At 38.1% G+C, this 17,747-nt stretch overlaps 1 protein-coding gene across 1 annotated transcript in view; it reads left to right on the top strand.

The window, feature by feature from the left end:
• The window catches only part of LOC126110888 (beta-glucuronidase-like), a 138,044-nt gene that overhangs the window by 98,264 nt on the left and 22,033 nt on the right, over nucleotides 1-17,747 (top strand). Inside the window, exons 7-10 of the mRNA XM_049915002.1 lie at nucleotides 167-339; nucleotides 469-612; nucleotides 12,086-12,170; nucleotides 16,056-16,232. Coding sequence (XP_049770959.1) covers nucleotides 167-339; nucleotides 469-612; nucleotides 12,086-12,170; nucleotides 16,056-16,232 — 579 coding nt within the window. The remainder of the gene's footprint in view (nucleotides 1-166; nucleotides 340-468; nucleotides 613-12,085; nucleotides 12,171-16,055; nucleotides 16,233-17,747) is intronic.

Below are 17,747 nucleotides of genomic sequence, written 5' to 3'. Positions count from 1 at the left end.
AAAATGATGCTACACACAAGCGCGCGCACACACACACACACACACACACACACACACACACACACACACACACACACACACCTGTCTTCCTGTGAAAAAGACTGAGATCTCCCTTAATTCAAAATAAAAATCAGATAAAACATCATCGTCCCTCTTGTATTTTCAGATTCGTGGGAAAGGTCTTGATCTTCCTTTGGTGACTCGTGATCATAACTTGTTAAAGTGGGTGGGAGCAAATTCTTATAGGACATCACATTATCCTTATGCAGAAGAAATAATGGACTTTGCTGATAAGGAAGGCTTCATCATAATTGATGAGTGTTCAGCAGTGAACATTGCGTAAGTGTCAAACATTTATGAACAGTAAAATGACAATAAATCACACAGATGCATCAATCAATTCAAAACGAATTATTACATAACATGTAAAGAATTTCAAAGTATGTACTCAATGTGGTCTTGTTTTAGAAACTATTCGGAAGATCTACTTGAAAATCACAAACGCTCACTGACTGAGCTAATCAACAGAGATAAAAATAGACCTAGTGCTATCATTTGGTCAGTAGCTAATGAGCCTCTTACTGAACTAAATGGAACAGAGGATTATTATAGGTAAGCAAGCAATTTCACTAAACTGTTGTTATTGTAGTTAATTTTACAGTGCAAAAAAGAACCTCATGTTCACTGAAGTTGGGCTGAAGGTCATGTTGATATCTTCTTGGGATGAATTATTACAAAAAATCAGATTTTTATCTTCTAAATATTTTATTGCCAAGGCAAAAAAAATTATTTATTTTCAAAATTTTAAAAGATTATTCAGTAATTATGTACACAGTCTCCAGTAACTGCCCTAATGTGCTGCAATAACTAGCAAAAGTTCCTGTCCTTCCTCTCATAAGATAATTGGCAGAAGCTTGTCACTGTAGATTGAAAATAGCATCACCATGACTTATGTCATAGATGGGGCTGTTTTAAATTTGTTAGATGATGGGACAGAACATATTTGCACTTAATGAAAGCTTGCTTATGTAGTGAAACAACAGCTAATCAAACGCACATCCTTTTCATTCATTCATCACATTTATACTATTGAGAGTCTGAACTTTGTAATACAGGGCACAGCTACAACATTGGTTATGCAGTTCGTGACTGACAATTGTAAGTTAAATATAGGAACATAAGTTTTTCCGCGGAGTGAAGATATAGCCTATAATGCAAGGGTTCCCAAAGTCTTCCTCAAGCAGAACATTTTGAGAATCGTGGTACTTTGAGAGAACACCAATTGTCATTTTGAAGGGTATCATTTTCTTTAAAAATCAGAAAAACTTGTTTTATTTAGTGATTACTTTGATTTTAACTTATATCATAACATAATTTTTAAAACATAATTAGTAACAACTAAATGTCTAAAAAAATGCTATTTTATTAATAGTTTTTTGTGGAGCACTTATTCACTTCTTGCAAAACTTCAAAGTTCCACAGAACACAGTTTGGGAAACCCTGTTATAGTGTCCTCAGTTTGGGAAACCCTGCTGTAATGTCCTGGAATGAGGTTAATTAAGAGGAAATTAATAAGACTCCACATATAAAATTTCTAGTTATCTTTATTGGCCAGTCTGATTAAATGGAATGAACAAACATTTACTCTGCATGCTTTGTTCTGAAAGATGTAACCTACTATATTAATAGGCAATTATAGCTGCTGTTATTTCCATTCTCTGCTCTGCTGCACAAAAACAACTTAGTAAAAGTAACAGGAACTGAGAAATCAAGTGCATTGCAGCAAAAAATCACAAATGCTGTTGTAGCTTTTTCAGCATGCTCAGAACATTTCTGATGAAGTGCTGATACACTAAAGAGCAACTTGATTAAAAACTCTTCAGGGTACATTATAGCACTATTCCCTCAGATAAAGACAAGAACTGACATGGTATCCACAAAACACCAAAAGCATTGGAAAGGGAGACTGAAGCATCACTGCTCGATAACCATCTACAGCTTTTTGAGATTCACTGTATTAAGATCCCAGATATGCACATTCCTCTTGAAAGCACATCATACGTTTTCAGTAGGATTTGGATCAGTATCCTTAAAACCTGGGCAAGAACCGTCATGGATATTGCGTCTCAAAAAACCATTCTGATGTAACTGGGGACTGATGGATTGTCATTGTCATGTTGAATGCAAGGGTCTCAAACACGGCTGTAGGCATTCAAAAGAGTGGATAAGTACTGTCAACAGGTTGTGGTATCATTTGCCAGTGGATGCCGCTAGGGTTCCATCTCATTCAGTATAAACATTTGCAAAATAACTCCTCAGTCAACCAACTGTACCATAACACAGTTACACGAGATATCAAGCACTTTTAATTATAAAACTTGATAGCTTGTAAAGTCTATGTCCTTTGGCATGTATCTGTGCACAGTGCATCAATCAGCTACAGGTGAGTTGTTGCCATTTTGTGCTTTTTTATTTAAAAATCTGTACTCTGTGTATTGTAAGTATCTGGACAACCCCATGTGACAGGGAATTGACCACTTGATGTCACTGGGGGTGGACCTGCCAGTATAAAAGGAGGCAGGAAGTATTGTGTTGTCAGTAGAGAAGCAGTAACAGCAGAATTAGTCATATAGGAGAGCTCAGTAGCTTTGAACAGCTTTGAACATGGACTAGTCATCAGATGTCACTTGAGTAACAAATCCATCAGGGACATCTCAACTCTTCTAAAGTTGCCAAATTGATTGTTGGTAATGTGATTCTGAAGTGGAAATGCAATGAAACAACCACAGCTAAACTGAGAGCAAGTAGACATAATGTACTGATGGATATGGGCTGTCAAACATTGCGGAGGGTGATTGTAAAAAAAGCACATGAAAGCAGTATAAGGAATCACTCATTAGTTCAAAAGTGTTATGAGAAGTCCAGCTAGCACAATGACTGTCCACAGGGAGATAAAGAAGAATGAGGTACAGCTCCTCATAACCTACACATATCTATAGTCAAAGCTGAGAGACAATTAAGGTGGTGTAATGCAGCTGGACTGTGGATGGCTAAAAATGAGTAATTTGGAGTACTGGACCACCCTGTATCCTGTTGCAGTCTTATGGAAGCGTTTGAATTTGGCAAATACCTCAAGAATGTTACCTACCCTCATGTGTAGTGCCAACAGTGAAGTACAGAGGAGGTAGTGTTATAATATTGGGGTGCTTTTTGCAGTTAGGAAGTAGTTCCCTTAATTAAACAATACTCAAAGTGTACACCATGGGCTCCGCAAGGCCTCAGCAACAGTTCTGCCCAAATGATAACAATAATGCTATAATCAAAAACTACATGGCCAAAAATGAGGTGACAAGCAGCACAACAAATCTACAATAATGCTACAATCAAAAACTACAGAGTAAAGTTTCTGCTTGAGTTTGCAAAAGCGATGCACAGTCCAATTTGGCATGGTTAGTCCCTGCACAGCTCTCAGACTGCAGTACATTTAAATCATATTTGCTACTGACTACAGTTTCAAAATTTTGTGTGAATATTATTTTGTGTTCATCATATTGTAAAATTTAACTGCTGTGTTAAAAGATAGAATGAAGCATTGGCTTAGAATGAAGCACTGTCTTAAAGGTGTTTCAACAAAATCTTGCATCAAAAGTTCAAGGGTTGTTCACCCATAAGATGTGGCTAACCTCAAAGATTTCCAATAAAGACAATGAGATTCAAGAAGGTGATGTAATGACTTCAAGCTCCATGGTTTCAAGTTGTAAGAAATCTAATGACTCACTAAAGTTGAAAAAAGAAAGACTAACAAATCTTGCATCAGTCTCAGGTTTGTTGATTCCAGCAGCTCACCTCTCTACACTTCTCAATAGTTCCAAGGTACCTAAGATGTACCAACATTTAGAAACTAGACCCTGCAATTGCAAAGACGTGAGAAAGGACAATTATTAAAAAGTCTAAAAACTATGAAGTATGTGACCAAACCGAATGAAAAACCCACAGAGGCTTCATATTTGGCCAGCAATCACATTGCACATGTGGGCAAAGTGCACACTATTACTAAGAATTTAATAAATACGTGTATGGCAGACGTAACATAATGTATACTCGATGAGAAATCTGCAAAGCATCTTTCTACAGAGCTGCTTTCAAATGACACCATTTTGCATCGAATTAACAGTCTTGCTGGTTATATCATGCAGACTAGTTGGTCACCATCAATATAAACAAATTCATTTTGCAAATGGTTGAGCTGACTGATGTGCTGGACTGGCCATCTTGTTGATAATTGTATGGTATGCATGTAAACATTCACTCATAGAATACTTGCTTATATACATGTCACTGACAACTAACACCACCAGAAGACAAATTTTGACATACTTAACAATTTAAAAAAAAAAAAAAAAAAAAAAAAAAAAAAACACATCTCAGACTGAATGAATGTGTTGATATTTCAACAGTCAGGCCCAAGGCAATGTCTGGTAAAACAGAAAGCAATATCACAAAAAAGAAGCACCAAACTGTAGTTCCAGTCATTGTATCTTGCACTGACAAGCACATGCCATAAAGAACACCACAGAAGCTGGAGACTGAAGAAGCCTGATTCAGCCTTCACAGAACATTGCCTGAACAATAACTTCAAATACACAATTGATGTACAAGTCCTACACACAGAGGAAAAGGGGGCCAAAATCAACCAATTAGAAATGTTAGAAATTAAAAGACAGATGTGTATATCCCCACACATATTATTATTCAATTATTTTAGATGAGATCACAACGCGAGAATAGAGGCAAAACTTTGGGCCCCAGTCCATCTTAGTTAAGAAGCTCTTGGCTGATGCATTATGTTAGCCCAGTCATTGTAGTGTAATTGCTGAATGTGTAATAATGTATGTAATTTGTTAAAAATGGTCATTGGCATAATTGTGCATTAAGCTATAGACTGATACCTTAAGAAGTTGAGATTATATTTGCCTTGTCATCATGTTTATCTCTGCTTAATCATCTTTGGGAATCAGTAATGTACTTGAAAATGGGCTTACCTAGGTTGTGCAATAACATTAATAATAAAATTGTGAAACAAGGCCAAAAATTGTGTTTGTTTAGTTAATTAAATCAGTCTCTACATGGAAACAGACAACAGTTTTCAGTACCAATAAAAAATAACAGTGTTTAAAAAATGTATATTTTTCGATCATTTGTGTTGCCAAGAAGGAACTAGAAAACTTTTTAACACTGAATGTGTTCTTCAGTGAGACAGCTGAATTACCATATGAAATATTAGAAGAACTGGTCCATTGTCTCCATATCCACATATCTTTTGCGTCATATTTCCCTGAAGGACAGAATGCTACTCTGAGAATGAAATCTGAAATTGCAGAAGCCAGAAAATATGTCAAATGAAAGAACCTGTAAATCATGTTTAGAAATGACATCAGATTCAATTATGGAATCATTGTTCAAAACAATGTTACATGATTTTTGGTGCAGGGTTCATGACGAGTATTCACAACTTGCCACAAAGGCTCTGACTGTTGTTCTCCTCGATCCTAGCAACATACTTGTGTAAATGGGATTCTCATCACATGCATCTACAAACCTGAACCTGACATGCCTCTTTAACTCTCTTCGAACAAGCCTGACATTAAAGAGTTGCTCAAAAATTAAAAAGCAACCTCATAACTGCCACAGAATGTAAACAATTTTATAAATGTACAGAGGAGTCAACCAGTGTTATTTTGTGTATTGTATTATTGTGTGTTGTTTTATATATTGTTGTAGAAGTCAGTAATGTACAAAGTACCTATTTTTGTATGATTTTCATTAAATGGTTATAACTAAAGAATGAACATAAAACCAGGTTTTTCTTATTTTTGGACTCCATAGAATATTTCATACTCCAAAAAAGATCTGTTGCCAAAAACGTTTGAGAACAGCACTTTACTGCACTTAAGAAAATGCTTAATGTCGAAGGCTATGAACACATTTTACAGCATTGTATACTTCATACTGTAGAGGAAGAGTTGGAGATGATGATTGTTCATATCAGCATGATAGTGCACCATGTCATAAAGCAGCTTCTTTGAGGCAAAGGCTTGTGGACAATAACATTCCTGAAATGGACTGGCCAGCCGACAGTCTTGAGGTGAACACAACAGTACCTCTATGGGATGAGTTAGAACATCACCTTTGCTCCAGACCCCACTTTCCAACGCCACTGCCTCCTCTGCTTTTGGTTCTTGAGGAACAATGGGCTGCCGTTCCTCCAGAGCCATTCATACACCTAACTGAAAATGTCCCCAGCAGAATTCAAGCTGTCATAAGGCAAAGCGTGGACATACCTCATATTATTGTCCACTATTCTGTGTCCGGATACTTTTGATCAGATAAAATTTTGGGGTTTTCCAAACAGTCAGAAATATGCTATTGTAAGACCACTTTACATGAAAGGTAATAAAAAAAAATACTGCCATGAGCTGTGCTGCATGCAATGTGGAGTAATGGTTAGTGTTGCTGGCCGGTGTCCTGAGCATTACCAGTTCTAATCCAATCACCGACAAGTGTTTGATATTTAGTATTTATCATTTCTAGAAAATTCTCAAAATTTCTTATGTCTGTAATGTGGAATATTCAATGTTTGTATAAATAACAGCACTCTCCATCCAAGGTGTAGTTCTGTTCTGTCTGTGCAGTGATGTCCACAATAAACCTGTTTCCAGTGTAAAGTGCTGTACTTTATTGAGGACCCTGTGTTTACATTTGGCCTTGACTGTGGCTATGACAGGGTGCTGTTTGGTGGAAACTCCAGGTAAAAGCTACTGCCTACATGGAGAGGAACAGAAATGCAATCAGTGAGGTATGTATATTCAGGAGACAGATGCAGTCCAAAACACCAGTAATCATCTGCATGTCAGGTATACTTCAGTGTTTTCTAGAGATGCTGGTCAGGACCCAACAAAATGCCTGGAAGGTTTCAATCTAATCATCAAATACACCAAGTGGGACAACATGATGTGTTTGGCAAATGTGTACTTTTACATGGATGGCATAGCCCGGCAATGATTCAAGAACAATTAAATGAAGTTCAATAGCTGAGACAAATTCCATGTTGCTCTGAAGAATACATTTGATGATCATCAGTAGCAAGTCCATTTGGTGAAGAAGAACAGAGCCCAACATCACAGGGAATCTTTCATACAGAATGTTTGGCTCTATGCCACATTGTGAATCTGAATATGACAGAAACTGATATATTGTCACATCTGAAGAAAGGAGCCACAGCAGACCAAGTTCTTCTGGTAAATGATGTCACAACAACAGAAGAATTTATAAAATTGTACCAGTACATCATAAAAATGAAACAGAAAAAAGAAACTATATGGTTCCACAGACATTTTCAAGTCTCAAACATGTATGATGTATATATGCACACTGAAGACATAAATTGTAAAATATTTTCATTCATAGCTTCAGTCTTTTGAGATTTGAAAAAGGTCTCTGGAACCACATAGCTTCATCTGATTAAAGCAGCTCTGCCTGGGTTTCAGGCAGGACTATTCCAATACAGTTGGAGAGCATGAGCACTGCTGTTCGAGTTTATGGATATGGGAATACGAAGTGTACTGAAGTGTGAATGGGAATTTGGACTGAGGAAGGTGTGCTAGGGTAGTCCCAAAGTTGTGCAAAGCCAGTGGGCCAGGATAGTGAAGTTGTTAATGCATCTGCCTAGTGAGCAGGAGACCTGGGTTCGAATCCCAGCCTAGGTACAGATTTTCATTCATACATCAGTCTGCATACATACAGAAAACAAAAGAGAAAGTTGGCAAATGAGGTATGACCAACTCCTGAATGTGGTCCCTATGGCACTTGTGGTAGACCACCAAGACCTCACCTCTGTCACAAGCCAGGTAGTAAGAGAAGACATGAAGCAGTTTATGGCAGCCAGAAATGTCAGACCAAGTACACAAGACATAGCAGCCGCAGATGTTGAACCCATGTCAGGATGTAATAGACAATGTTGAAGAAGAGATGATCAATCTTTAACACAAATCTCTGATGCCAGTTGAATGCCCCATGAAGAATGAGCTTGGCCAACTTGGACTTATGCCACAGTGGCAAACAAAACCCCAGCATCCAAACAACACAGGTACAATGAACTCCTCCACCAAGTATAATGCCCTGCACAAGAAAAGACATCTAAAAGATGGAGGAAAGTATGCTGATGTGTTTCCACTATGGATGCCCTGGACATATTGTACACTAGTGTAGAAAAAGAAGATAAGTGTTTGGTGACTATTAAGTCCACTAGTAGAGAAAGAAGATAACTGTTTGGTGGCTATTAAGCCAAAAGACAGCAATCATCATAACAGTCCTTTTCACATCAGTCAATTGCAAATGATTATAATCTACCAGTGGGATGAAGCCTATCACCTTACTCTGGATGAAGTCACTACTCAGTGAACAGTAGTCTTTTCTCATCTCTGTATGAAGGTACCAGCCACTTACCCAACCACTGAATTCAAGAAAAATATGCATGGTGACAACGTATGTGGTCAAGGCCATCACAGATGAAATTCCTCTGTGGAAAAGGTTAACAAGATGTCAGGAAATCTCCTTGACAGCTAGCTTCTAAGGGCACTAGTCAACTCAGTGGCTACTTTTTCCATAGTGTCAAATGCTTATCATTCTCAACTAAACAAGATTATTTTTCATCATATGAAAGCAATTGTACTGAAGATCATAAAAGGGGAAATACTTTCAGCAAACAGGAAGATGTGTTGCAAGAATAACTATCAGTCACACAACACAGCCCTTTGAATTTTTTGTTTTAACAAAATTTAGTCATAGTGTTATTATTGGATGGAACTTATTGCAGGCCTCAGAAGCACCACAGAACATAAAAGCTCCAGATCAGAGAAGCTATTCAACAAGCACACACAACAAAGATTGCTCTGGGCAGCTGTTTACTGACAAAGATACTTTTATCTCACCGACATCAACAAGATAGGTTCAGTTATCATTCTAGATCCTCAGTTAAACTGTGAAGCTCTTTTTGATTGCAAAAAGTTACACGGGTTCACAAAAGAAATCTACATACCGGGAGAATCATAAGCATTGCTGGTGGTCAATGAGAACTTTTAATTATCAATTGTCATGAGCTGCAACAACTAATTCACAAATATATGTGTATAGGAACAGATGAATAAGTCCAGAATGGGCAGCTCAGTGCCATCACTACGGATAATGCACTGGGGGAAGTTGTTATCAAAGTGTCAGTAGGCTTTGGCCTGACCAAGGAAGAGTCAGTGAGTATTAGCTGTTCTGCACCAATTTTTGGATGCTTTCAAATCCAGAGTTAAGAATAGTCAGACTGAGGGGTCCATAATAAAATACAGTATCAACACTGGAGATCACCCAGCAGTTAGCCAGCACTTGTATATATGCTGCAAGATGACATTATTGGATCTGCAGAGGGTCCTTGTTCTTGTGGAGAAGAAGGATAGCAATTGGCATTTCTGTGTTGACTACCAATGACTGAACAAAATCATGAAAATAAACATCTACTCATTGCTGCACATTGTTTAAGTCCTAAACTGTTTTAAAAGACATAAGAATTTCTCAACTACAGACTTTATGCCAAGCTACTGGCAAATAAAGGCTGAGGAGCTGATAAGGGAATGACTGCCTTCATAACACCTGACAGCCTCTATGGATTCAGAGTTATGCCCTTTGTACTCCAGGCACCTTCAAACATATGATGGTCAACCTGGTTCAGTATTTTAAATGGATGACATGTCTTTGCTATCTGGATGGCATTCTCATTTTTTAAGATATTTGAAGAACATCTAAGTCACCTGACAACTGTGTTTAAGTTTGTTCATACTGCAGACCTCTGCCTGAATCTAAATAAAAATCTTGGGCACCAAGGTCCAGAGGAAGTAAGAGCAGTCACAGATTTTCTGGCTCAGCACATTTGTGCCACGTGAAGTTTTCTTGTAATATGCTCATAATACCTGTGATTCGTAAAGGACTTCTGTACTAACTTGTGTCCTCTGCAATAACTAATGTAGGGTGATGCGAAATTTTTCTGAACTGAGGTACAGGAAGGGTCTTTCCTTGTTCTTAAGGAGGTACTAACATCTTCTCCAATCCTGATGTTAGCATTTGAGGTAGACATGCAATTTCAGGAAGGTGCTGAAAAGATGATGATTCCAGAGACTCGCAAAATCCAGGATGAACTACTCTACAACAGAGTTCTTTGAGTCATCAACAAGTTCTGACTGTATTTATCTGGCAAACTATTCACCCTTGTGATTGGCCACCATTCTCTGTTTTGGCTGACTAGTTTGAAGGATTTGTCAGACCAACTGGCAAGATGGGCTCTTCAATGTCACAACTGTATAAAATAGCACATGCAAACATGATTGCCTTTAAAAAATCCTTTGGCAGAACACATCAGCATGGATGAAATCTCAGTCATCACTGGATTAAACGATGCTGTTGCTGAACAGAGGGAGGATCCAGCACTGTTGGGAACTACAGATGCCTTGAAGGGGGAGAAACCAACCAAAGTAGAGTTCCATTTAATGAATGGAACATTATATAAGAGGAACTATGATCCAATGGGGTGGAAATGGTTGCTTGTCATCTTGGCTCATACATGGTTAGCTGTACTGAAATATTTCCATGACAGTCAGATGTCTAGTCACCTGGGATTCGTGAAGACTCCAGACAGAATCAGACACAGGTATCACCGGCTTGGATCTACCATCTATTAGACATGATGTGAGCTACTGTAAGGAATGCCAGTGATGGGAGAGGGACCAAAATAATCTCTGAAACATCTGGTACCAATTCCACCTGCAGCAACACCATTTCATCACATTGAAATCAACATCTTGGGGAGGTTCTCAAAGTTGACAAATGGGAATCAGTGGATAATAGTCTGCACTGACTGCCTCACCTACTACACTGTCACCAAAGCTTTTATGACAGCTGAAGCTCTGTAAATTGCAAGGTTCCTTATCAAAGACATCATTTTGAAGCATGGAGTACCATGTGTGGGGATCTCTGATCATGGAAAGTTTCCCAGTTGAGACTAGTAGCAAAGGTAATTTCACACTGTGACATTGCCCACAGGATGCCAACTGCCTACCAACCACTGACGAATGGCCTCACAGGATGCATTAATAAGTTGTTGCCAAGTAACCTCTCAATGTATGTTGATGTCAAACAGAGAGACTGGCATGCAATACTCCCCACCATGATACTTGAATTCAACAGACCAAAGCAAGTTGCTACAGGCTTCACACTGTTCCTTCTGCTCCACAGTCACAAGGCCATAAGGACAATGGAACTAGCCAGAATGCCGGAGCTGGTGGTCGTGTGTGTGTGTGTGTGTGTGTGTGTGTGTGTGTGTGTGTGTGTGTGAGGTGTGCTTGCTTATGTGCGTGTGAATGGTGTGTGTGCCTCTCTTTTACTGATGAAGTCTGTGGCCGAAAGCTTTATGTAAGTGTCTTTTAATTGTGCCTGTCTGCATATTGACATGTCTTCTTTACGGTAAGTAGCAATCTGTCTTTTCCTACATTGTTGATATTCCTACCTGGAGTTTACATTGTTTGATTATTTAGCATTAACCATTTCTGGGAGATTTTGTGAAGTTCTTATCTTTCTAATGCTTGTGTGTTCTGGAATATTTTATGTTTGTCTAAATAGTAGCCCTCTTCATTCAAGAGATCAGTTCTGTTCTGGCTGTACATTGGTGTTTGTAATAAACATGCCTTCAGTGAAAAGTGTTGTATTTAATTGTAAACCCTGCTTTCAGATTTTCAACTTCATTCTGGTTATATTATCGCAAAATTCATGTGCTATCTACATATAACTTACTAAGCTAAGAATCTAGACCATGAAAATGGTCTGTCTACATTATTTCCTGTGTGTATGCTGCCTACAGTATCTGCTCCTCACATGACTGCACTGTGTAGGCTACTCACTCGAAGTTTATTTTCACATATAGCCTACATGTTCTATCATTGCACAGAATACACAGTTGTATCACATTAATGTAGTTTTGTTTATATTTCAGGGAAATTATCAATCATGTGAAAAGCCTCGACACAACTCGTCCTACTACAATTGCTCAGTCAGAAAGCTGGTCTAAAGATCAGGCAGTAAGTGTAAATAACATTTTGGTTTTTTACCACTTCTTAATTTCACATTAAATTACTGTAGAATAACAGTACTTACATTCATCACAAATTGTTACATGACAAACAAAAAGTTCTGCTATTTGATATCACATATTATCAAAAAATAATTTATGTTGGTGTCTGATAAGAATGTTCCCAATTTCACCTGGACAAACCGTCTACATGAAATTTGATTATGCAGTACAAACTATTTCATTATATATTTCAGTTCAGGTTACAGTAATTTCTATTTTATAGCAACTCTCTTTCAATCAAAGCATCAAGGCCCCAGATTAATATTTATATTATTTTACAAGACTGCTGCCACCCTGACACCAATCTTCTGGGATAATAAAACTGGTGTGCATTCACTCTAATGATAATTACAGTCAGGGGCAGATTATTATATTTACCTGAAGCTGAAACTAAGAGAAAATCAAAACAGGTCACATAAGGGCTGTAAGATACATAACGATCTGAATTCACATTATACCGGTCAAAACAATTTGGGGAGCTGATGTGAAGTTAATTACAGAAAAATAAACTTTAATTATCTTTGATATACCAATACAAAATAAGAAAGAATTGTGTTATATGATACAGAGAATAGAGCATTGTCAAAGAAGGGAGAAGGGTTATGCAAACAAAAAAATTTAATGAAAATTTTCCCACTAGATGGTGCTGTAAGCTTCATAATAACATAAATAAGTTTGGCTGCATATGACAGATGAACTGCAATATGATGGCTATGGTGTGAGTTGCACATAAAACCAAGTGCACTGCATAATTCGCATGACCGCTCTAGGTTGCAATTCAAGAATCAGTTTTTAACTCTCCTGAGGCCTAAAACTACATAAAAAGCTGCAATGACATTGGTTTTTAATTGGTGTGAGACTGGTGGAAGACATGTTCAATATGTTACCCAACATTTACTGTCACAAGTTGAAATTGAGAAACAACATGTTGCACAACAGACTGGAGTGTCTGAGGGGTCACATTGAAAATGTTCTGTGCAATGTGTGCCTTCAATTTTTACAATCAGAGCACTGAACATAGTACCTTTCAGATAACCCCAAAGTCAGAAGTCAAACAGATTAAGATCAGGTGATCTAGATGATCAGGCTGTAGAGAAATGATGGCTGATAATTCTAGCATTTCCAAAATGCCTCTGCATCAGCTGTAATGTGCAGAGGAGTGCCATCTTGCATAAAAATGATGCTAACCAAGACATCCACACTGTTGAAGGTTTGGAATGACATTGCTGTGCAAAAGACCCACATTGCATTTAGCAATGACGGTACAGGTGGGAGAATCTGCAGGAAAAATATGGAACTACGGTAAATGATCCATCAACCTACAGAACACAAGTTACTTCTGCAAAATGAAACACTACTGGCTGATTAACAAGCAGATTTTCTGTTGCCCATATACTGCAATTCTTTGTATTGACTTGTCCTTGGAAATGGAAATGGGCTTCATCTGTTCACAGAATGTCCCCATGGCCATTCATTGTCCACTACCATGCCAGCAAGAAATTTTAGAGCAAACATTTATCTTACTGGCAGGTTAACATGAAGCAATTCCTGAAAATGGGTAATTTTGTGTGAATAAAAATGCAAAATGTTTCATACAATTTTATGCACCCTGCTCGCAGGTGTGCCCAAAGTATGGGCAAGTCTCCATGCACTGCACATTTGCATACCCTTACTGCAATGCTGAGGCCACATCTTTTTACTGATGTCGGGTCAATTTTTTTCCTCCCTGCACCACACTGCACTTCAAAAGAACCTGTCTTATATGAATTTAGTAACCGTTTCCTCCAGACCCTTAGCAGACCTCAAACCACTGCCTTTCTTTATACCCTTCAGTGTCCAGAACTTCTGCAGAGCTACTGATGCACAGTTGACATTCTTGTAAAAGACCAACAAAGCACAATACTGCACTGAGAAAGACATGTTGAGCTTCATAGGTGCAAACTTTTACTTGGCATATTCTGCCACTTATGTTCATTAATTTTTTTTGTTTCCGTAATGTTTCCCCCTTCTTTGATAATATTCTATTAAAATTTGATGTTATTCTCAGCAGCAATTCTTTTCTTACAGAATTTTGTAACTGGAACTTTAATTATAATCATCCTCTACATATATTCAATTTTTCAGAGTTCATGCTTTTTCCAGTTGACATTTATCTCCACTCCTCAGACACCAAAATACAACTCTTTTCAGTGATCCAAAAACCACAATGTTACTCTACCTAAGGTTTTCAATCCTACAGTACTGTGTTATTAATTCAATATACTCCATATTATGAAAAGGATAGGCAACTGGTGGGGATAAGGAGGAGGCTGGGTTGGAGAGGAGAAGGGATAGCAAGGGAGAGGTGGGGGGACAGTAAATTACTGCTAGTGGGAGCATGCAGGGACAAGATGGAGGGAGGGTAGAGGAGCTAGGTGCAGTTGGGAAGTTAGACGGTGAGTGAGCAAGAGGGGGGGGGGGGGGTAACAGAAAAGGCGAAAAGTAAAAAAGACTGGATGCGTTGGTAGAACAGAGTGCTGTGAAGTGCTGGAATGGGAACAGGGAAGGGTGTAGATGGGTAACGACAATGACTAATGAAGTTTGAGGCCAGGAGGGTTACAGGAACATGGGATAAACAAATGTATGTCAAGGATACTGGATGGTAGTTCTATGGATCACTTCTGCTATCCTCTTGGAGACAGGTGTGACCTCTGCTTTCGTCCAGTAATAGCCACAGTTTTCTGTTTGAGGGATCTATGGTAGATTATAGTTGACAAAGGGGCTAACTCAGCTGAAAATTGTGTATAGAAACTGAAATGGATTCCAATGGGCCCCAAGGCTTCATTTAGTTTTAACAATTTCAGTTGTTTATCAACATCACTGACACTAATTTCTATTTCACTCATTTCTTCAGTGATATGAGAATTAAAGTGGTGCAATACTCCTGGGTTTTCTTTTGTAAAGGAATATTTGAAAACAGAATTATGCATTTCCGAGTTTGCTTTGCTACTCTCAATTTCAGTTCTTGTCTTGTGACTGGATATTAACTTTAGTGCCACTAACAGCCTTTATATATGAGCAGTATTACTTTGGTTTTTGTGAAAGATAATTTGATAATATCCTGCAGTGATAGTCACTGAAAGCTTTACACATTGCTCTCTTGACTGCAAGATGCATTTCATTCAGCATTTCTCTATCTATAGCCCCATGCTTTGCCTTATAACTATCAAGTAGTAGTCTCTGCTTCTTTGGAAATTTCTCTGCAGTGACTGTATACCGTGGAGTGTCTTTTCCATTATGAACTTTCCTACTGGGTACATATCAGTCCAGTGCTTGGTCAACTATTCTTTGAAACTTGATCCATAGTTTCTCTACACACTCCTGTCCGGAGCTAAAAGTTTCAAGTTCCTCATTGAGGTATGGCACTATTTTATCTCTGTCTAATTGCTGAACACACATATCTTCCTGCTTTTTTTAGCTTCCTTGGTTTTTTGATATTCATTGGTACCATATAGGAAAATATTACATATAAATGAAACTTCCTGGCAGATTAAAAATGTGTGCTGGACCGAGACTAGAACTCGGGACCTTTGGCTATTCATGGGAAAGTTAAATGTTTCTCAGAGAGTATTTCATTTGTGCACTGTGATGTTTTTGAATGTAGGATGGTCTGATGATGGAACCTGGTACTGAAACTGGTAGTCATTTTACAAAATATCAATTTGACATTAGACTACAGGAAATAAGGTTTTCTTCCCAAATACAAGTAAAGTACTGTGTATGTTCCTCTAACAGCCACAAATCATATAACTGTAGTAGCAGTACAGTGTTTCAATCACGTTTCTCTCTGCAGAGTCAGTTCTTGGATATTATTGGAGTGAACCGTTACCTTGGATGGTATGAGAATGGAGGGCTTCTTGAAACAATTGAACCACAGTTCATAATGGAAATTGATATGTGGAGAGAAAAGTACAACAAACCAATAATAATTACAGAATATGGAGCTGAAAACATTGTTGGGCTGCACTCGGTAAGGAAAAATAGATTAGTAATTGCATTATGTTTATCTGACAAAGTATTTGATAGTGACAAATTTTACATGACATTATCAGTTTGTATGCTTCCAGTACCCAAAAAAACTGAATAAATCAGCAGAATCTAACTCTTACAGTAGCATATGAATTTACGTTTTTTTCTTCTTTTATAGAACTTGCTAAGAAACTACACCTCCAATCCAGTTTTTTTTTGTTTCTTAAGTAGTGTACTATTAAAGCATAGATTTCACATATTTAATAATGTGCAAACTAAGAATGAAAGAGATTTCTGTTTTTCGGATAAGAACATTTACAGACACAGTTGTCAGAAAGCCTCATTTTATAAAGTGAAAAGCATGGCATTTAAATTTACATGAAGTATGAAACTTTTGTTATCGCTGTCTTTGTGCTTTAGTCACCATTCATGCTATTTTGTTACCCAAACCTTCACATTTCCTCAAATAATGCATCCTGTTTATGAAATGATGCACTATTTACCTCAAAACCACAATAAAATGACAAAAAAAGTAAAGGTAAGTACCCAGCATATAGTTGAGTCTTGGACAGACACAGAGTGCTCAAGGCCTCAGCCATTTGCTGAGTCATTACCTTTACTCTTTCCATTGTTGGTATTCCATCCAGTAGTATCATCTTCTGGAGAGTCATAGAAAACGAACTGTGGAAGCTTTTTGATGCCACAAAGAACTGAAACAAGCCAGTCTGTGAAACTGAGTACTCACTTGCATGAAATTTGAAAAGAAATGTAATAAAACTAACAATACACTGTGCAATCAATGCTTCTGTAATATTTGAGTGCACAAATGATTTATACAGGAATGAACTTAAAAAACACAACAAATCTAACTTTGAGATTCAGTTTACATTAAATTAAAATGTGACTGAGACAGACTTTCCTCAAAGAGATGATCTCTTGTGCTCTTCATATCTAAGCAGTGTCAATTATACTGGTGAGAGTATAAATACTTTAGGAGTAAATGAGGCCACTGACTGAAAAGTAGGAGCATGGAATCGTCAAGAGGCACACAAGAAAAAAAGAGAGAAAAGTTACTAGTTTTCAGAGTTAGTTCTTTTCCCATGCTCGTGTACACACACACACACACACACACACACACACACACACACACACACACACACACACACACCTATGCCCATATGTAGAGCCAACTGTATGCACAATGCCACGACTTCAATTCGGCAGGTGGACTGAGGTGTGGTGGGGAGTTAAATTTGGTGGGGTGGGTATAGGGAGTGGGAGGCGGGAGCAAATAGAGGTACTGGAAGTGACTAGCAAGTGGCTTGGAGGGAGGAAGTCAGTTTACTGGCTAGGGGGTGGCAGGTGCTGGGTTAGGCACGTAATGCACTGGTGTTGGAGCTGGTGGGGAGCAACGCATGATGAACGTGACATGGAAAAATAAAGTGGGAGGTAGGATGGGACAGAGAAAGAGGTGGAGGATATGAGGACAGTCAGTTAATGGAGATTAAGGACAGGA

The sequence above is a fragment of the Schistocerca cancellata genome, chromosome 1 (assembly GCF_023864275.1).
Source record: "Schistocerca cancellata isolate TAMUIC-IGC-003103 chromosome 1, iqSchCanc2.1, whole genome shotgun sequence".
Classification (NCBI taxonomy): domain Eukaryota; kingdom Metazoa; phylum Arthropoda; class Insecta; order Orthoptera; family Acrididae; genus Schistocerca; species Schistocerca cancellata.
The sequence above is the reverse complement of the archived record's forward strand: the minus strand, read 5'-3'. Positions and strand labels throughout refer to the sequence as shown.